The sequence below is a fragment of the Symphodus melops genome (genome assembly GCF_947650265.1).
Source record: "Symphodus melops genome assembly, chromosome: 10".
Taxonomy (NCBI): domain Eukaryota; kingdom Metazoa; phylum Chordata; class Actinopteri; order Labriformes; family Labridae; genus Symphodus; species Symphodus melops.
Window position 1 is genome coordinate 2,347,554 of NC_136700.1, and position 21,681 is coordinate 2,369,234.

General features: G+C 44.5%; 1 protein-coding gene across 2 annotated transcripts in view; it reads right to left on the reverse strand.

The window, feature by feature from the left end:
• Positions 1–4,453: 4,453 nt before the first annotated feature.
• Positions 4,454–21,681, reverse strand: part of nova2 (NOVA alternative splicing regulator 2) — a 72,209-nt gene continuing 54,981 nt past the window's right edge. For both annotated transcript variants that reach the window (XM_079353658.1, XM_079353659.1), the window contains one exon: positions 4,454–16,327. In XM_079353658.1, coding sequence (XP_079209784.1) covers positions 15,311–16,327 — 1,017 coding nt within the window. In that variant the 3' untranslated portion in view covers positions 4,454–15,310. The remainder of the gene's footprint in view (positions 16,328–21,681) is intronic.

Consider the following 21,681-nt stretch of genomic DNA (forward strand, 5'->3'; position numbering starts at 1 on the left):
TTGTTCAGATTATTGATTGGCTGCCTCAGCTCATTTCACAGAGTGCTGCAGAGTTCATTTTAAAGCATGAGCCTCGTATGATCACGCTCGTCCGTCCCTGCAGGGTTTAAATCAAGACGCCACACAGCAGGATGTTTTTTTTTTTTCTTCTCCTCCCTAAATTGTGCTGATTTGAAAAACACAGCTACTGTAACTTTGCTTTATTAAAACTCGGTGGCGTTCCTGACATTATTTTATGTATCAATAATCGTGACCTCTTGCAGACTTTTTCCAGGGACAGAGAAACATCCAGGATGAATAATTCACCGTTATACTCTCTAGGTTCAGCATGTTACGTCATGGACTTACAGTGGCGCACACGCGTGTCATATATGGAGCTACTGTTACAGATGAACTGATCTGCTTCCTGATGATTCAGTTCACGTTCCCTCAGTGTCCTTCCACTTTAACTCTATGAGTTTTATTTACCTATTTATTTTTAAATGTTCCTCCATCACATTGTTATCCCACTGAGGACTAAATGTGAAGAAGAACAAATACAGCTGCTGTCTGATACGACTCGAACCAGGCAAAAAAAAAAGTGCAAAATATAGAAACTAAGGACACATTAGAAACTTACAATTGAGTTCCTCCAAAGGTCTCTCTGGTCTCTGGGAAAAGTTCCCGTGGTGGAAATCTCCACATTTTGCACTGACCCGCTTGTAAAAGTTTGCAACCTTATAAGTCCACATTAATCTTCATGAAGAAGGCCACAGCTTTGGGGGGGAACACACGGTACAATTATACCCATCACGGTTACAGAGCATGTGCACTGGAAGCATGTTTTCGAGTCTAACCCATTTATCTTCATCCCCCTCGCCTCGCTTCACAGGAGCAACCTGGGAATTCCTGTGAACCTCCCGGGGGGTTTAACCCGGATCTATTCTCAGAGTTCAGAAGAACGGGGGAACATGTGAAAGAGTGAGAAGAACAGAGGAGGAGGAAAGGAAATCAATATGCAGCCTCGACCACGAGAGTGGAACTATTAGCGGTGGCAGGTGCTTTGTTAGCACTGACAGAGACGAACAAGCTAAAGCTACCGTGACTTAAATAATGACATTTCGTCTGCAAAACTTCATGATTTCGTGATTTATTTAACGACTCCTTCGGCTTGTGGTTTTGAGATAATCTCCCGATATCTGGAAGTTTTAAATCATTGCCGCGGCTGAGAGACAACAGTTTGAGCGTTTGAGCGACAGCGAGCGCCCCAGATTCAGAGGAGTGTGTGATCTATGTGTTGGTACGAGACCTGCAAGGAGCACAGCTAGTTTATCATGCTGGCTGTCACAGAGGCTCCTCTGTGGCTCACACACACACACACACACACTCACTCCATCCTCTGCACTAAAGTAGGGCAGCAGAGACTAAGAACACCTTGGAGAAAGTTACAGAGAGAGAGAATGGAAAATAACAGTGGATATACAGATTTCATGTTTCTCCTTTTAAACCCCAGTGATCCTTTAGATTTCTTCACATGTATCTGTTTTAAACATGAAGCTTGAATTATTCAAACTGAACCGTAGTAGCCAACATTTAATGCAGGAAAATGACGAAATATGAGGATGCTCTGATTCGAGCTTCCTTTCAGAATTGCACATTTTTTAAATTTAAGTTCACGACTCCTTATGCACAATTACTCGAGTTCCCAGCATTAAATAAGACACATGTAAACAGCAGTATCTTCTCCCTGTTCTTAATTACATGGCGTGTGTCTGACTCTGCACTGCAGGAGGTGCTACTGAACTGTTCTTAATGAAGAACATTATTTCATCCTCGCTCATTGTAGATTAAATAAACCCTCTTTGAGCAACTTACCTCCTGTATCCTCAGAGGCGTTTGTGGTTCTGACACACCCTACTACACCTTTGGGAGCTGAACTAAGGCACATTAATATTCATCAGCACGCTGAGTTTAGAGAGCAGGAGAGATAATGTCCTGCATTATGAACCTCTGAGAACATGTCGTGCTGATGCAGGAACACACTGAGATAAAGGCTGAACGTTTTCATGGAGGCGGAGCTTCTCTGGGGACAGGAAGAATCCTCTGATGATCCAACAAGAGGAGTCGTGTTGTGCTCGCTGGCAATATCAAGTCTAGTTAAAGGGATACTTCACCCATTTGCATGAAGCTGTGTATCATTAGAAACATGGTAGTAGTGTTGAATGGTCGTGAGTCCAGACCTCATTTTACCCTGAGACGAGAAAAATCTGTTTTTCTTTGCCTGGAAGTTTTCTTCATGTGATGCAATATGACGCTTTTTGCATCACATGAAGAAAACTTTCAAGCAAAGAAAAACACATTTTTCTCGTCTCAGGGTAAAATGAGGTCTGGACTCACGACCATTCAACACTACTACCATGTTTCTAATGATACACAGCTTCATGCAAATGGGTGAAGTATCCCTTTAAAGTCGAGACTTTATGTCCCTATATTCGTCTTCCTGCATCTTTTCCCCTCTCCCTCTCTCCCGTCTTTCAAGTCTGTTTCAGCAGATGGCGGTTCACCATGCTCGGGGCGCACGCCTCTTAAAGGACATTTCTTTCTTGCCACTGTAACTTTGCTAAATGTTGCTAAAGTCCTCATGATGGGTCTTTGAATCAAAGAGTAAGGTCTTTTACCTCCTTATTGGAGAGTGTCTTGATTGATTGAAAAGCAACGTTTTTGCACGTGTTGCTTTTCACCCTCTCCTGAGAGTGACGTCATTCACAGGGTCGTTTTGTAGATTTATTTCACCGGCCTTCTCTTTCTGAGAGAAACTGTCAAATCACTTTTTTAATGAACGTCAAGAGTCTCCCTGTTTGCCTGACTCATCCTCGTCCACGCAGAGATGTTACTAAGGTTACGCCCCTGACCTGGAACTCCCCCGATGTTCCTGTGAAGTCCTGAAGGCAGAAGTAGAAGTCACGATTATTAAAAATGATGGATTTCATTCTCGCAGGTAAACCAGCGTTTCCAAATCAACATGCTGCCTTTGTTTTCTAAGCTCATACTGCGACTCGTCGTTTCTGAGGATCAGGGTGGAAAAACATCTCCAGGAAATGAACGCATCACGGTGATAAAGATTTTGATTGGCTGCAAACAAAATCTTCTTCTCGGCTACACAAATAACCCTGACAAGCTGTGGCCTCAGTCTGGCCTGATGTTTAGGTTAAGTCTGGGTCGAATGGAAGATCGGATCGTTTTGCTCCCAGTGAACTTCAGCCTCCATGAAAGAAGTGTGAAATCTCCCTCTCACTAAATATTATCTCAGTTTATGTTTAACTGGTGTTCAGATTTGGATGCTGCAGCCTCGTAAATGTGTAGTTTGAATGCATGGACTTTGATATTTATTGAGGCTTCTTTAGCTGCCTGGGTGACCCGTGTGCGTGCTTGTTTGCAGTGATCCTAGTGATCAGGATTGTGCATCATTGTGCACTCTAAAAAAAAAAAAAAAACACACACCACAACACGTCGCGACCTTCTTGCTGGAAGCCGGAGGAACTTCTTTAGTGGCTTATGGAGAAAGGTGTGTGGAAGGAGAGTGACAAGAGGTTGGTCGGACCATGCTGTGAAACTGTGACTCCATTTCCCAGGGGGCTTTGCAAACAGCAGCACAATAAAAGCCACTAGCCGCTTAGCCGATGGCATGGAGAAGGGCGGAGACGATTTGGCCAGCGGTCACAGGAGCTGATTGGTTGGCTGGTTTGTGGAGTCATGGTGGATGCGGGGTGCAGGTGTTTGTTGATCGGATGACGCTGGTGCACAGGAGGATTGTGGGTAGATGGATATGTCAGAGAGTTGAACCCCCACCCCTTCTTGATTGTGATGCCTGTCGGGGCAGGGAGGGCAGGAAGGTGATGTGAAGGTGGATCAAACCCTGATTGTCTTCATCTTTGACACATTTCTAACACGTTGACTCGACTAAATCCAGCCCTCAGAAACTCGGTGATAACATCCGAATGGAAGCACATTACCAGGTGCCATGTTGGATCAACTTTGACTGTTTGAACTTACCTCATAACAAAGAGTCTACTGCATTATCAAACGTCCGATTCTGGCACGGATTTTTACAGACAAATGTGTGAGGGCTTGCTCTTTAAGACTAAAGATGTTACTTTGCTTCAATGGTTTATTTTACCCATAACCATGTACAAATAAACAAAACCTTTACAGCTTTGTATGGTCACACATTTAGCATTCATTGGTCCATAAGCACTCCTCACGGCGACATGAAAACACTGTAATAAGACACCGACATTGATTCCTATCGGCGTCTCAACGTTGCACTGACGTCACAAATGTACCATCCATTCTAACAGTTTCATTGCAAATCAAAATAGTCACATGCAATGATTGAAAAAAATTACATTACCTCATGTCACATAGAAAGTAAGCGAAAAAGTTCCATCATTTAGAAATAAGTACTCTTCAGAGATTTGTCTCTTCTTTTTTCTTTTTTTTTTTTTTTTAAGTCCTAGACATTCTTTCAACAGCGTTGTTGGTCTCATTTGGGTTGTAAACATTAGTTACAGTAACTCGCTTCGTTCACCTGACTGGCTGTGTAGCGTCTCTCAAGAGAATTGGTCAATCAATACTATCAATCAACTTGATCGAGAGGGGTTGGTCAGTAGTCAATCAAAGGATTTTCTCGTGGAAGGACATGATCGTCTTTGGGCTCAGTTTGGGGCGACAGGACACCAGTGAGAGAGCGGAGAACAGACTAAACAGTAGATTCATATTAATATAAGACACCCTGAGAATCACAACTACCACTCTTCATCCCTCATCTACCTCTCTCTCTCTCTCTCTTTCTCTCTCTACCTCTTCTTCTAAGGAACGATCATTGTCAGGTGGGCGTGGCCTCGACGGTGGAGGAAGATGGTTGGTTGGTAGGTTGGTTTTGTTGTGGGTGGAAGCCAGGTTGCCATGCAACAGGCTCCTTGGTGGTTGGCATGGAGACAGGTTAAGGTGGAATCTGACCTGGTAAGGTAGTATGCAGCACGTACAGTAGTATGAAGAGCTTAATGTAATAAGCAGCTCTGGAGAAAAATACACACATTTAAATCAAGTGCAGCTCGTGAAGGTTAAAGGGTCATTCCACCCAAAGGGACATTTTCTTTCTTATTTCGAGAGGTATCGAACTTGGCAGACAAGATCTGCCTTAATATCGTTCTTTTCAAGATTTCTGTCACCAACCCCGATGAAGGAACTCTGTTTTTGGTGCACGAAATGGTTTTCATTGGACCCACGTTCTGCAGGAAAAATAGTCCCAATAAAAACGTTTGTCATTGAGGTAACTGTTTTAGAAAAAAAAAAGTTCATTAAATTAAAAGCGTTACATTTTTAGTGCATCATAAACTAAATGTTGTTCAACTCCATCGTGTTGGGGGCGGAGTCAGAAATTCCTGAGATAAATATCTCGAAACATCGACTAACAAAACACTTTCAGTTTTGGGTGAACTGACCCTTTACAAGTCAAACGCCTCGAGATATTCTCGTTTGGTTTTTAGAGCAACTTAAGAAGCACTTTGTTTCACCTTCAAACTGACGAGGTGAAAACACCAGACACTTAAAAAACAAACAACAACAAGCGCTCCTCCTGTTTGAGCACACGAAGGTGTATTTGTCCTCAGAGCTGCATGTAACAGTAGAGTGTGACAGTAGTATGTTATCGATGGAGAACATCACATGGGGCTGACGTGGTGTGCAGCAAAGGATGGCGCAGGGGGGAGGCGGTAGTGGTGGACAGTGATTGGTTGATTTGGTTGGTCAGGTGACTGAGGGGGGTTATGGACAGTCGAGTTGAGTCAGATCACATGATGAGGGTTTGCAGCTATAACGTCAGGAGGTTCCATCAGGAAGTATGGAAGCCTGACAGGTTTTAGCTTTTGGTGGACACTAGACAGAACACCCACCCTGACCCCCACCCTCACAGAGCATACACACACTAACACACACACACACACACACACTCACTCACGACAGACACACATTTAGCATGTTTTGCATAGACACAAACAAATAAACACACAGATTTGTTAACTCACACTCACATGTACATTCATGACAAACACACACATCTGCTCCAACATTTCACACAGACCCACATGCACACACCATGACTCACACACACACACACACACACACACACACACTCACTCTTGCCCACCCCCAGACTTGCGATGTGTTACTGTGATGATGCAGAGTGTGGTGGAAGGTGAAGAATAAGACAACGGAAGACAGGTGATGCTAAAATGAACATTTATAATGACTGCTGTTGCTGTCGCAAAATAAGAATCCTTAAAAAAAGACCTCATATATATTAGCACTAGATTGCCCACTTCACTGGTAATCCACAAGTCAAGAAACACAACTCACTAGGTTTTTTTTCTCTTTACAAACACAATGCTACAATTACATTAAATATTCAAATACTCTTTAAGTCAGTTAATGAATGTTGTTAAAAGCAACCACTAAAATACTAAAAATAAAAACAAAACAATACTAATATTAATTCACCTTTTTCCAGTCGTTCCCTTTTTCTTGTTGCGTTGTTATTTATTAATAGTATAATAATAATAATAGTCTGAGAAATAAATAGCTCATGTGGTGTTCTCAGGGCGATGGGGCAGGCAGCATAAATCAAGAGTGGAGCTCAGAGCAATGTGGTGAAATGGTGGCGTCCAATCTCACGGTAATACTTTCAAAATGTCTCGGATGTACAGGCCATATATGAGATATGTCACAAGTTTGGTTCTGCAGTTGGAGGGACGTTTGAGCGTCCCCTGCAGACGTTAATCGTCTCTAAACTATCATTTCATGGGATGTAAACTAGGACTGTATTGCACAAAAGTTAGCAGCTCAGCATCCTCATTTTGTAGCCCGGGAGGAGCTTTAGTATTTTTTTTTTTCTTTTTAAGAAATCAGTCCACCTCCCTGGGTTTATTTTTTTTTTCCAACCTGGAGGAGCCGAGTCGAGCCGTTTTCCACGATGATATGTATCTAACACGACCAAGCAATTTCAATAACTATGGCTGATGATAAAAGATACTAGTGCCACTACAACTCACGGCTAGGAAAACATCAACAAATGTACAAAAACAAGCCTACGTTGAGAATGGCTCGGACTACTTCTCAAGGTTAGAATTATTACTGGATGAGCACAGGTTTCTAAAGAGTTGCTAGCCAACATGGAAGCTAAACAGCGAATACAGTAGGTAAATCAACACTAATAACAACAGCACAGGTTAACACAGTAGAACTAGCATAGCCGATTATACAGGCAGACCTAACTATCGGATACAGAGGATGAAGAGTAATGATGGTCCACGCGTCCACTAGTACCTCTTTATGCTGCCGGCCCCTTTCTGCTCAACACTTCTCTCTTTACAGCTCGGCAAAAATCTGACAAGAATATTTACAATGAGAGAGAACAAAAATGAAAATTGTGGAGAAACAGTTGCTTCGTGTTTTTTTTTTCCTTTTTTTTTTTGTTTGTCTGCATTTCTTTTTTTTGAATGTTTTTCTTTTTTTTCCTTTCATATGTTTTTTTTTTTTTTTTGTTCTTTTTCGACTTATATCTCAGAGAATTGTCCCCAATGATGAGCAACAAACAAACAAACAAAAAAATCCAATCATATCAGCTAGCATTGCACAGTCTCAGAGAGGTTTTGGGGGGATGGAATGAGAGTTATCGTCCAAACAGTTGGATGAACACAGAAGGGGGTAGGAGGAGGAGGAAGAAGAAGGTCAATAAAAGTTCATGAGGGGGTGAAAGTTCAAAAAGTTCAAGAAGACAGAGGATGGCTGCGCAGCTGACGGTGCGTAAACACTCCCCACACCACCGCGCGGGGGCGGTGCGTGTGTCGGCGTGCGTGGTTTGGATGTTAAACGACAACAAAAAAAATCATCATTAGAAAATGGAGTTTTTGAATCTTTCCCATCGAGAAAAATCAAATGGAGCGAGAGCAAAAGAGGGGGGAGAGGAGGGGAGGGGGGGATAGAGAGAAAGGGGGTGAGGGGTAGAAAGAGGGGGAGGTGAGGAGAGTGAAAGGTGCCCCCAACACTATGGCACACAATCAATGAAGTCCCACAGGCTGAAGAGATGACAGATTAGGAAAGCAGCTGGCATGAGCGGTGGGGCTTTTTTAGGTAGGTTGAGAGGCAGGACAGTAGGTAGGTAGCCAACCTGCAGAAGGGTTAATCCTTGTCGGGTTTAGCTCTGTGGGGGGTGGTGAGGAGGAGGAGGAGGAGTGGTGGTGGTGGGGGGCAAGGTGCTGTTCAAGTTGAGGCGTCATGAGCGACATCATGTTATGAGGGCGGAGCATGCTGGCTTCATGGGTGCTTCCAGGATGGATGTCCGACACACAAGAACAACTCAAAGAAACGCTTGGAATGGTAGTTGTTGTTGTTGTTGTTGTCTTTTTTGTTTTTTTTTGTTTTTGTTATTTCCTCTCTGTTCTATTTTGGCACTCGAGAGAAGAGACTCGTGGGAGGTGGAGGAGGAAAGTGTGTGAATGTTTGGGCGAAGAGGAGCAGTGGGCAGTGAAAGTGCAAAAAAGAGGGCATGGAAAGAGTGTGTGTGTGTGTGTGTGTGTGTGTGGGAGGGGTAAACAGGCTACACACAAAAATGGCATTTAGTTAAAACTGGTCTATAGGTTAGACAGAGCATACAGTACAAATCAAAAACCAGGAAAAAAAACCAACAGAGAACGAGAAGAAGGAACAGAAAAACAGTGATATGACAAATGCAGTCTACACTTGCTGGTGCTTCGATGGGGCCCGATTTGGGGGAGGAAGGGGTGGTTGAAAAGGGGGAGAGAGGGGTCCCATAAAATGTGGTAGAGGTGGGAGGGTCAGTGGTGGGTGTGGGTGAGAGTGGGTTTGTGGAGGTGGCGGTGGAGAAGGGGGGGGGGGGGGGAGGGGGGACTATGTCAAAGAGCCACACCCACTGAGAAGCAATGAGGTCACCTGGTGAGAGTTAAGTTTGCATTCCTCTACACATCACAACGATTAAAAAAAAAAAAAGGAGAGAAGAAGAAAACATGGCTAGCCAGCTACGTCTCAGCACAGACAGCACGAGCAAGAAGCGACCTGAAGCAGACAGAGAGAGAGAGAGAGAGAGAGAGAGAGAGGAGCATGCACATTGAAATACACGGCTGAGGAAACACCTACAGTAAGGCTACACATCTACAGTAGTCTCGCACACTGACCCCCCTCAGCTCGGCCTGCCGTGCACAGTAACAGCAGGACGTTTAGTGCAAACATGTCGGGAGGAGCGAAGAATTGGACTTTTTTTTTTTGTTCTTTTTGGGGAAGTCTTATAGGAAGTGGGTCGTTTCCTGGCAACTTGTGTCAGGATACAAAAACATGACCACACTTAAAAAAAAAAAAAAAAAAAAAAAATTGAGCTTGCATAAAAAGGAAGGAGAGACAAACTTTGGCAATTATTATTATTATTATTTAAAAAAAAATCTTTGACACTGAAGCCAATAAAGCATCGAATTAAAAGAAAACAAAAAGGGAGAGGGGGTGGAATCAAGATTCAAAATATTATCGCCTGGAAAAAAAAAAAAAAGAAACACTGGCAATGTTCGCCGTTGTTTCTCTCCCCGAGATCAGAGCCTTGGATTGCATATCAGCGGAGTGAAAACACAATCTGTCCCAAATTCTGCAGCGAGGCGCCCACGGGAGACCCAGACAGACTTGTGTGTGTGTGTTTAGGGGGGAATAGAAGGTGAAGGAGGGAGGTTTCGCCCCACTCTCTCACTGTCTTTGCCAAAAAACAAAGCGGGCGGGGTCAGAGATGCTCCGTGTTATATTTGAGGTCAATAAGGTGCATATCAAGGACAGGACAGGCCAGAGCTGTGAGTGTGGAGGGGGGTCAAAGGACAGAAAGCAGAGTTAAACTCAGAGCTCGAGACAGCGCATCGAGGGTTAGTAATGTTACAATACAAAAACACAGGAAAACACACGAAAGCTTCTACTGCACGTCATGGTCAGAGGAGTGATATGCAAACTTATGCAGAGGTGAAGTACATTCATGGACAATCTCAGTCTTCACTTGAAATTCAATCCTGATTTTTTTTTTTTTATTATTGTTTTTCTCTCTAAAGTTTGGCAGCAACTCAGAATGTTTAGTACAAGCTCGCTCAGCAAGTAGCAAAATATTCTTAGGTTTGTTCTCGAGTTTTATCCTTAGAGGAAAGGTCACACAAGTCAAAGACAAAATACTTATTCTGTTGTGAAGTCGAAAAACATTTTGTTCACCAGGACTCGGCGCGGTCACATCGAAAAAACAACGAACATTTGAACGCGTGTTAAACAATATCAAAATGCTCTCGCCTCATCGGCATGCAAAGATCTGAACGCCACACACTGCCTAATTTCTTTTTTTTTTTGTCGCTCCTTTTTTGTTTCTTTGCTTATTTTCCTGTTTTTTTTTGTTGTTGTTGTTGTTCACGCTTCACTTTGATATCATGCAATATAGACGTGCAAAAAAGATAACATCTATTTCCACAAAATACATTTTCATTCTAACTATAAAAGGCTGTATTTAAGAATGCTATCAAGTCACATTTTTTAGCATCATTATGCTGCCCTATGACTATATTGATTTGTCTAGCCCCAGAGTCATAGTGCTGTTGCATTCTGGGCCGTGTAGTTCCCAGAGGCCTGACTAACACTTGGCTAACATGGCGGTCCCTCGTTGTGTGGCAGGAACAGAGAGGGCTGAAACAAACTGCAGTACTGAGGCGACTCCAGCGTCACGTGGTTAATCCCTTCGTGTGTAAATGATAAATATGCTTCATTTGGCACTTTTCACATTTTCTTCATATAAAAGTACGTCTCCTCTTATCTAATGTGGTTGAAAACAACACATTTAAAGACTTATTTTGGCACAGGTTTAACTTCAGGTTAGAATGACACGATTATTAACTTATCTGCAGCTTATCACTGAGCGTGTGTTACACTGCCACTTGAGACTTCAGCTAAAGGACAGCTTTTCGATATGTTTTTAACCTTGTATTTTGAGTACATCAGTTATTATTCAATAGCAGCATCTTCCACAAATTAAAAGAAGACTTGACCTGCGTAAACCTATTCAACATGTACAGGTCAGTCCAAAAGCTCCTACGGCAGACGAAGGATAAGAGACAGGACAAGACGACATGCCACTACATGTATTGCTTCCAGTACGAGTCACATTTTATCTCAAGCCCCCCTAACAGCACGTTTACCTAAGAGATCGGCTGTTTCTAAAAGACAAACCAGGAAAATATCTAACTTAAGTTTGGATGAATGAGACGAAATAACTTTTCGGTCACCTCAGCTGAGAACGAGAAGCGAGATTTTGAATGCAGTTGTTCCACGGTAAACGTACTGTGCTGCACACCAGGAAGTCATCGCTTCTACTCGAAGCCCTTGGGGGCAAATTTGGCAACAAGCTGAAGCCGCTCTCGTTAAAAACAATCTGCACCCTGTGGTTTTCAAGAGGATGCAAATCAGGCCGGCGCTGAAGTGATAAGAACACCACGAAGCAACTTAGAATGTAAAGAATAATTATTTCCAAACATCCGTCTTCCAAAGCATCATGTTAACTAATTTATTGATCGTGTTAGAAGATATTGACAGATGCTGGTTAAAAGTTCAAAGAACAGTCTGCAAATTTCTCGTCTCTCTCACCAGCCGAACCGAGAGAACGAACAGATTTTTAATTGACACTGATGATTGAGGTGTGAATGCAAACAAATCCTCAGCATCATTTTCCCCCCTCTCGATAACACATGAATAAAGCAGTAGAGGAGCTGCCCTGCTCACAGCACAGTACAGCCCTACAGTGGAACAAAAGCACACTTTCTACCTCGGGTCTGTTGAGATTTCTGCCGCTAAATATCAAACTAAACTCCAGTCAGTCCCCGTCAATGCTAAAACATTCCCTCACGTGTGTGTGTGTGTGTGTGTGTGTGTGTGTCTGTCTGTGCAGCAAGGTATTCCAAATCACTGTTGCATACTCAGCGTCACCAATTAACACGACAGACGAAGAGCGTTTTGTGCCCTGCCGCCTCAGCTACGACTTCCTCGGCAGGCGTGCTCGATTTCTGCGTCAGGGCGTCTCCGAGCCCCCCCCCCAAAAAATAGAACCGAGACTCAACCCGCGGTGTTTGTCAGGGCAAGCAGCAGACATGCATTGATCGTAACACCAGACATAGTCACCCATGGAGCGATGTGGTAGGAGGAGAGGGGGGTGTCAGGATGGGAGTGCACTGGAGGACGGGGTGGGAGGGAGGGTGAGGAGAGTGTGGATGGTGTTAGATGGGAGTAAAGAAGCCTCCTTACCAAGCTGTGGAGATTAACCCTCACTGGCGCTCCAACACAGAGTGACACATTCAAAGGACTTTGGGGTCGGATTGGTTTCAAAAGGATCTAAAGTTGTCGTTTTTTTTATCTTAGAGGAGTTTCCTCCCCTCACGAGGCTGTTTAGGTCAATAAATCAAATGCCCCCCTCCACATTTTTTGTCATTTTACATTCATCACACTTGGACTCCTGTTGGAGTTTTGTGTCCAGGATTTTGCTCGTTGGGTGTACAGTACATTATCAATTTATGAAAAAGACACAGCTGCAATAGAAAATTGAATTTAGAATTTGTTCCAGTCTCTTTAATCTGCTTCTGGACACCTAATCACTCCCCCAACATCCCACCCTCTCATTACACAACACTTTATCAGGACAACAGGACAGAAGGCTCGAATGATCTCAACTCTTGACCTCATTGATTGATCTTCTTCATCGACCTACTCTCCTTCAGTATTCACACATGATACGTCAATTTCCCGTTTAGTTCTTCATATGCATTCGACATATTTCATTACGTGTGTGTGTGTGTTTTTTTTTTTTTTAGTTTTTTTTTTTTAATCCCTGCCATACAAAAGCCGTCCAGTAACTACAGCACATGTCCCTGACCTCACAGGTCGAGAGAGCCGCTCCCTCGCTTCACAGTGCATTAAGACAAAATTCAGTGTACTCCGATTGTAAAAAACAAAACACGACACAAACAAAAAAATAACAACAAAAGAAACATCTTCAGCAGCCTCCTGGGTCTACAGTGGGCAGTGAACCTGTTGCCATGGGAGACCTGCAGTTTGCCGGAGGCAGAAACGAGCTCAGCTCTCTGGATGTATGTTGGAAATCTGCCCTTTACCTGATCGGCAGGCGGACGGATGCTTTGATAAGGGCAAAGATCAGGGAGGATACTCATCTCCCTGACTGATATGCACGCTGCCTGAAAACAGCAAATCTACGAGCGAGGATTGCAGATTTAGCAGTGCACCCTGGGCCAACAATGTTCCCTCGTCAAGTTTCAGTGTTTCCTCTGACTCAATGTTTGCATTTCTCAGTAGTACGTAGTGAGTCTTAAGTGCTCTAACTCTGTCTTGTCTGTGGTTCATCTTAAGGTTTGGAGACCACAGGCTGTAGCAGTTCATCTGAGAACGAGTCTCAGCTCAACTCAATTATTCATTTTTGTAACAATTTTACATCGTAGGCAAACTGTAGCGGGGCATTTCACTACAGATATAGAACAGCAGGGATATTTGCAGCATTAGCTCGGTTAGCTTAGCATGGTAACAGGAGGTTTCAGGTTAATATAGCTGCTAAAACGCTGCACAGCAGCCTGTGTCGTGAGTGGTTTAAAGATATATTCTGGCTAAAATAGAGGTCTCACTGCAGTCTGCATCATAGATATGGAGAATTCCCTTTTCTAGCACCAAATATGGCATCATAGTGTGCACATGTGTGTGTGTGCGTGTGTGTGTGTGTGCGTGTTCCCTGGTCTGCTCTCTGACTGGATATATAGAAGGTGATCCTTCACTCTAATGACCTTAATGCCTGGGGCGACTTAAATAAGACATATATTACACTATGTGACATTACTATTCATTTTCAATCCACTTAAATTAAAAACAAAAAGATTTAAATCAAAAATAGTCTCATTTACATTCATGTCAACCTGAATTCACAGATATAAAGAAATAACTGAGCTTTTTATGGGTGAACTCATTAATAAATAATGACGATGGTGATGATTCCTATCGTAATAATCAGGACAAAATCATTAACAGAATTATCACAGCAGATGCAGAAAATGCCACAGATCCTGTGTGTTTGCCGCAGCTTGCACAGTATCACTCTCGTCGTTTCTAGGTTTCGCACTACGTGAGGTCATCAGCGTGCGCCGGGGCTGTCTATCTCAAACACGAGAGCTGCGTATCGGGGGGGGGGGTTGGGGGGGAGGTGGGGGGGCACTACGTGTCATTACACCCCTGCGGCGCTGCACTGCTTGTGGGATACATCATAGGGGGTCTAATGGAGGTGGAGGTCGGGTGTGTTTGTGTGTGCAAATGAAGGAACGCCCAACTGATTCTCTCCCCCCCAACACGCCTCCCCCGAATTCACCTCACCCTTCCTCCCAGATAGAGGGGAGGAGGGGGAGTTGAGATCATAGGCGGGGGAGAGTATTAGAGCGGTCGAGGGGAAGTCGGGGACGTTCCTTCTCTTACACACCGGGCTGAAGTTTGCAGTCTTGCTCATTATAAAACCTTATAAATGGGGTTTGGGGGGGTTGGGGCAAGTAGTGACAGGGGCTTTGGGGGGAGGTGGGGCGAGGGGCTGAGGGGCAAATCAAAATCTAGAAGAAAAACAAAAACCCTGCGGGAGGGTGGTGAGTGTGGGCTGCAGGGGGAGCGAGGGGTAAGGGCTGCTTCCATAAAGAAGGGATTTTGGATGGGGGGGGTGGTAAAACCCTCCTCCCCTCCCCTCCGTGCCCACGCCCCTCCCTCGCTCCCCTCACTTCCTGTAGCCTCTCAGGCAGTCAGCCTGTCTACATGGCATTCAGCTTTGTCCACACAATACACAAACAAACAGACAGCTTAATTTACTAAACAAAACAAAACAATAAACAAAACAATAAAAAATCCCAAAAGGTCAAGACGTTAAGTAATAAAACCTTATTTACATGTTACACATTTTTTTCTTGGTTTTTCAGCATGACAACTCGCTCCTCTCCCTCCTCGTCTTCTCAGCACATTTTTGCTCTCCGCGTCAAAAACTTTTTTTTTTTAATAAAGAATACTGAAAACACGCAGAAGAAAACGGCGCGGACGATTCCTTCTGACATTCTTGCTCTCCTCTCCTTTTTCCATTCTCACTCTCAATTTTTTATACTCCTCCCCCGAGCCCCCACTCTTTTTTTTTTTTCCTCTTTTCCTCCTCGTTTCTCATTTGCTGTCAGGTTTAGCCCACCTTCTGTGGGTTGGTGGCGCGTACCCCCTGCTCGTAGGTGATTCGCTGGCTGATCAGGTACTGTGCGGCCTGCGTGGCGGCCTGGGAACCTGTGATGGTCACCTTCCTGTTCCGAGTTCCGGGGATGAACTCGCCTTTCTTGGAGATCTGGATCCTGGCGCCAGTCAGCTCCTGGTACTCCACTAGCGTCTTCCCTCCTTTCCCCAGGATGGCTCCCACAAGGTTTTCTGGCACGGCAATCTCGACCACTTCCTTCGCTCCTTCCGCTAGCTTCTCTGTAGCCAGTAGAGATGACGCCACCAGAGGCGACGCGGCGCTTAAATAACCGTTGGTCGCCCCTGCTGCAGCCAGAGACCCAAGGGAGAACCCTCCGATGCTGGCTTGGTGAGCTGCGCTGGTGGATGCATCACTAGCGTAGGATGCTAACAAATTAGCTGCGGCTGCTGCTGCTGGGTTAGCATTAGCTGCTACAGCAGCTAACACACCTGAGGCTGCGGCGGGGTTTAGGCCCAGGCCCAGGGAGTTGGTGTTGTAGCCGTAGCTGGCCAGAGTGTTGAGGGCGGAAGTGATTGCGAGCAGATCGTTGCCTGAGAGGCTGGACATGGTGGTCGGGAACGCTCCGACCCCCGCCAAGCTGGCCTGGCCCAGAAGAGAGGAAGCCGTGGCTGCTGCAGCGGCTGCCGCGGCAGGCATGACCTCTGTGGAGTTGGCGTAAGGAGAACCAGTGGGGTTGGAGTTGGCGACCGGCCCGGTGATGTTGGAGTAGGAGATGTTGAGGCAGGAGGAGCTCTGAGGATCCTCTTGAATCTTCTGGACGATGATCTCCACAGCTTTGCGGTTCTGCTCGGGCTCTCCGCTGATAGTGACGACTCGTTCCTGCAGGTTGATGCCCTCGGGCTTCTGGGATAGCTGGACCCACGCGCCAGACTGCTCCATCACCGCTTTGACTGTAGCTCCACCTTTACCGATGATCAGCCCCGCCGTACTGTTTGGGACGATCAGCTTGGCCTGTTTAGAGGAGAGCAGAAAGAAGGAGGATGAAAAAGAGAAAAAGACGGGTTATTACTCTGATATAGATCTATTCAGTTTGTCATGACGTGAATATTCCTGAACAGAGAAATTGAAGTTAAAGTGGATTCAGCTAAACTCGTGGGTTTGGAAGATGTGAGGCTGGTTAAAGGAAAGTAAAGTAAATGTTAGAGGACGCTGTTCGTCATCTTATCCACGCAGCGTATGTTGAAAAGAGAAGTCACAAAGAGACAATGTCCCACGTGTGATTTAGTGATTAACCATGCATGGCAACCAGCCCTCCTGAATTCAAATTACGCAGTGAAGTGGGAAACTGAAGGACAGTTACGCGATGAAGATCAGCGATGAAAAATCGTCCTTTTGTCATGCAAAACTCTGTAAATGTGAGCCCACGTCGCTCAGCCCCGAGCAGACTTTTAAAGGCAAGGTCAGCGTGAAAGGAACTTTGTCAGGAGCTGCTTTCAGAGGCGTCCTCGAGAAGGACGGAGACTAAAAGAGCCAAAGAAAAGACTCGGAGAGAGAGAGAGAGAGAGAGAGCGAGAGAGCGAGAGAGAGAGACATGTCTGAATACAGAGTTGTTGGTGTGACAGAGACAGATATATGAAGCATAAGGTATCACTCAATGATGGCGCCTTCAACGCCTCAACTGAACATCACTGAAGAGTTTTGTCTTCATGTTTTTGGTCGATTATGAAAAGAAAAGCGATGAAGAGCGGGTGTGTGAGCGAACGGGAGACGAAAAGGTAGAGAGGTAAACAGAGTGGGAGGAGAGAGGGAGAGAGAGAGAGAGAGAGAGAGAGAGAGAGAGAGAGAGAGAGGGATAGAGAGAGAGAGAGAGAGAGAGGGATAGAGAGAGCGAGAGAGAGAGAGAGAGACGGATAGAGGGAGGAATTGTAAAGAGGCTACTTGTGTGAAAAAAATAACATTGACTCCCAGGGGTCAGTGTTGCCATGGAAACACAGCTCCAGCATTCAAAGGGTAGTGAAAGAGAGTGAGGCAATGACACAGACACAGACAGACACACACACACACACACACACACACACACACACACAGAGCAGTACATTGTATTTCACAGTTTTGCATAAACACAGTATGAGTCATTGTTGTTCGGCCGTTGTTCATGATATTAAAAAAAACTGTATTTTCTGTTAAATGTTTCTCGATCAGCTGATGATCATCAGACGTGACGGACTTTGGTTGATTATTGTCACGTATTGGAGAATCGATCTGCAGCAGACCACGCCGCTTCTCTGCAGGAGACCATTAGTAAGTTCTCCCAGCATGAAGTTTGAGTGAAACTAATGTTTTTAAAATAATCAATGACCTATTGTGTTGAAAAGTTATTGTCAACATTTCAAAAATGCTCCCAGACGAGCTTCAAGATGAAATATGTATTTTCTTCTGAACGACTCCTTGAATACACTTTCTCTCTCTCTGCAGCCTGAACGCATTTTAAATGTTATTTTCAATGAAATGTCGCAAACGTGAAAATATTCACACCTCACCAGACTCAATACAAACAAACTGCAGGTTTACTGGTAAACACAGGTGAGCTTGATTTAATTAGTCAATACGATGAAAGCAGCACAGGATGTCTGACAGTCTGAGGTCGACATGATCCTGATGTTCACAGGGTTTACGGCAGCTCTGGAGTGTCACGCCCTGCTGCAGCACGGAGCTCCACGCATGCACAAAGAAAGCTTCACTTTACTGGAGGGAAAGAAACCAGAGGAAGACGCCACGAGAAAAAAAAACAAAAAAAAACGTCTGCTGCAGATTTTTTTTGCACCAAAAATCGGTCACTTTTGTTTTCCCGGTGCTACCAAATTATGCAAATTGTTCGTTCAATGTCACAAACAGAAACAGCTGCTTGAGATTTTATCGACTTCTCTTTGCACATTAGCCCCCGAGAAGACGAATTTGTCTTTACAAGCGCATCACTCTCCCCTCTTAGCATTGATCCCACCCTCCGCAGAGCGATCTGCTGAATGTGGAGTATTCATCTACGGAGAGAGTGTGGGCTGAAGAAAGAGGAGGTATATAGCTGGAGATCAAAGACATGGCCTTGACGAAGAAAGGAGGGCGATTAAGTGAGAGAGACAGAGAGGTGAAGGGAGGGGCCGATCGATTCCACACACAGAGAGAAGAGGATGCGAAGCACTATTTTTCCCAGTCCATGTAGAGGAAAATAAAGAACAAGAAAAGAAAGACCTTCAATAAAGAAATAAAAAAAAAAAACCTTCAATATTCAACTGAAAGGGAGCGTCCAATAGCCTCCCCTCGCCACCCCCTCCCTCCTTGTTTTTAGCTGCGGTTTTAAAGATGAACATTTGCGGGGCATGATCCTCGATTCAGCCATTTGTTGCCACGCCACATTCCCAGGCTCGCTCCCTGCGCCGCGGCTTTTCGAGAGGCGGATGAGGAATTTCCATAGAAATAGAAAATTAGTGAGATGCAGGAGGGGAGCCGATAACACGGGCGACTTCAAACCTGCACACGGCGTCAAACGCTCTCTCCTCTCTGCTCGGAGTTGAATATTAGAGAATTGTCTCTCCCCTGCGAGTGTTTGCTCGTGAGGCGTCTCTGCGGGATTAACAGGTGTGATTCTTTTTCTTTGTTCATTCAGCTTTTCTCTCTAGAAGTTTGGAGTCCGCTCTTATTGATTAGTGTTGTTACTGTGAGGCCGAACGCAGCGAGGCTCCTTCGACACGTCTGTTTGCGTCCTGCTGCTCGCAGAGCCTCCTCTCCAATCTGTTGCCCTGCGCCCATTAATGAGAAGAGCAAAGTGCTAACGAAGTGTGAACGCTGCCGAGCACAGACTCCACTTCCTGTTCCGAAGCTCCTCAGCCGAGTCACCTTTAAAGATTAGAAATCATCTGGAGCTTTGCCTTTGATTTGAGGAACCGACTGTCGCTCTCCGTCCCCTTCCACCTCCCTTTAGAAGTGTCATTCATCAGCTCGGGGAAATTCAACGAAACCCCAAACTTCTTCAGGGTGATTCATCTCCACTTGCAGAAAACACACTCTGATGTCACATTTCTTAACATGTATTATTTTAAAGACTGGAAAGCTTTGTCTGCACACACGACAAAGACACAGATTTATTGAGAGTAAAAAGTGACTGTAGTGGTTAAAACAAGGCCGAGCATTTGATGCATATACGAGGAAGTATGTGCACACTGGGCTTTATAGAGCTACATAAAGAATGCACACTTGTCTTTGTTTGTGGGAGTTTTGCAATCGAACCTTAAACAGAGCGCTGGCCTACATCTGCACCATGCTTTATACCATATCTTCATCTTTTAGAGACGTGGTCACAACAAAGTAGAATCACAGTAAAGGTCCTCATGAGAGAGCTCAGAGTGTGAGTTTACACTTTAACCAACCGTGAAGGTTGCAGAGGGACGGATGATCACCGGTTCCATCACAGCACACTGTGGCTTTAAAGCTTTAATGATGTTTGTTTAATGTATCCCCGGTAATGTTTTCACTCTCAGCGGATGGATATTGAAGGTGTGCTTAGGTGTCGTTTGGCTACAAAGCCTCCAACGTGGAGACATGAAATATTGAAGAGATACTCGTGTTTTCCTCCTGATCTTTATCCTGAGATTACAACCGCACGTCGAATCAAGCTGAGAGCCAACGCAAACATCGCCGCTTGGCGTTCATGGCTGCCTTCATTTTCATTCAGAAGTCTAATTTTGCATCTGAAAATGTTCCAACACATTTATTTATTTTTTTTCCTCCTGGCAACATTTTCAGGATAGTTGTTTTTTTTATTTTTGCGGTATGAAGATGAGTGGGCGGACGACGCAGGGGGAATGTAGAGACAGGGGATAAAAGACGTAAATGACAGCTTTTTGGCTCTAAATTTTCCCCATGAACCCTTTCATCCTCTGAACATGAAACACACACACACACACACACACACGGCGCTGTCTGACTCCCCCCCAGCCGTAATGATCACATCTACCATCTTTATATCCAACTGATTCTCTGCTAATGAGGTTCTCCGTTCGCCTCCGCTCCTCCTTCGCCCACTCTTCTTTTATTTTTTTCCACATTTATTTATTTTTTTTCTATTTTTTTGGGACAGTTTTTTTTTCTCATTTGTTTTTCTTTTTTTTATCTGATTAAAAAAACAAACCTTTAAGCTTTTAATGTCTGTACTGCGATGTGAATCTGACTGTTACTGCTAAAATGTGAGAGTGCATTCAAACGTTTCCATTTTCTACGTTTTTGCTTTTTATTCATTGTGTTCAATAAATCAAACCTCTACTTACTGTACAAGGTCAGACACACACACACACACACACACACACACACACACACACACACACACACACACACACACACACACACACACCCCGTTCCCTACTGAAGGCCATTTTAATGGGAAATCATCATCTCCATCCTGTTTTTATTTAGCTGACGTTGTTGGTTCGACTCGCCTCCCTACCCACAATGCTTTGCTCCCAGCACCTTTCTGCAGAGTTGCCACAAAAAAAAAAGCAGATTATGTGACAGTTGGCAGCGTGCGGGCGCTCGCTCCTACAGTGACGACTCTTTCATGTTTTTTTTTTTTCCCCTCAGCTGCTCTGCTTTAAAGCTTTAAACTTCTCTTTTTTTCTACACTTTCTACTCTCTGGTGTCTCCTCTTTGTTTTTGTTTTGTTTTTTTCCTTGAAGAACTTTCTGTCTGTTGAGAAAAAAAAACTTTTCCACAAAGGAGAGGAAAGATCTGGCATCCATCCAGCTGCTGACGGAGTGTCCTGTTGCTGCAGCTGCTGGGCGGAGGTCAGAGGTCAAAGCCAATCTCCTGTTCATGAATACACTCAAGGCAGACATTGCAGAGGAGCATGATGGGAAGTGTCAACTTCAGCAGGGATGCAGATAAGACCGAATCAATGTCAGCAGCAGAGACGGCTGATATGATGCAGGAGCCTGATGCAAAGTTTACACTCACATTGCATTTTGGTGGACCATACAGTGGAAGGTGAATCTACGTTAATATCTCCTAATAAGCTTCCTCTTTTTTTTTTTTTTTTTTTTCTTCTTAAGTCGCGTAGTGTCGTCTCTCATTCACTTCAGAGCGCCACGTGTGATTTTGTAATTTGCACACGGAGATTTCTGTGTGTTACTCAAACATGAAGAAAAACAGGATGCAGAGCTGCAGAAGCATCAAAATAAGAAAAACAAATCATTTAACAAACGAGGAAACCAAGTAAAGAGCCAAGACAGTGACCACACACACACACACACACACACACACACACACACACGTTATGTTGCAGTAGTTTGTCAGTGTTTGACCTTGATGTGCAGTCACAT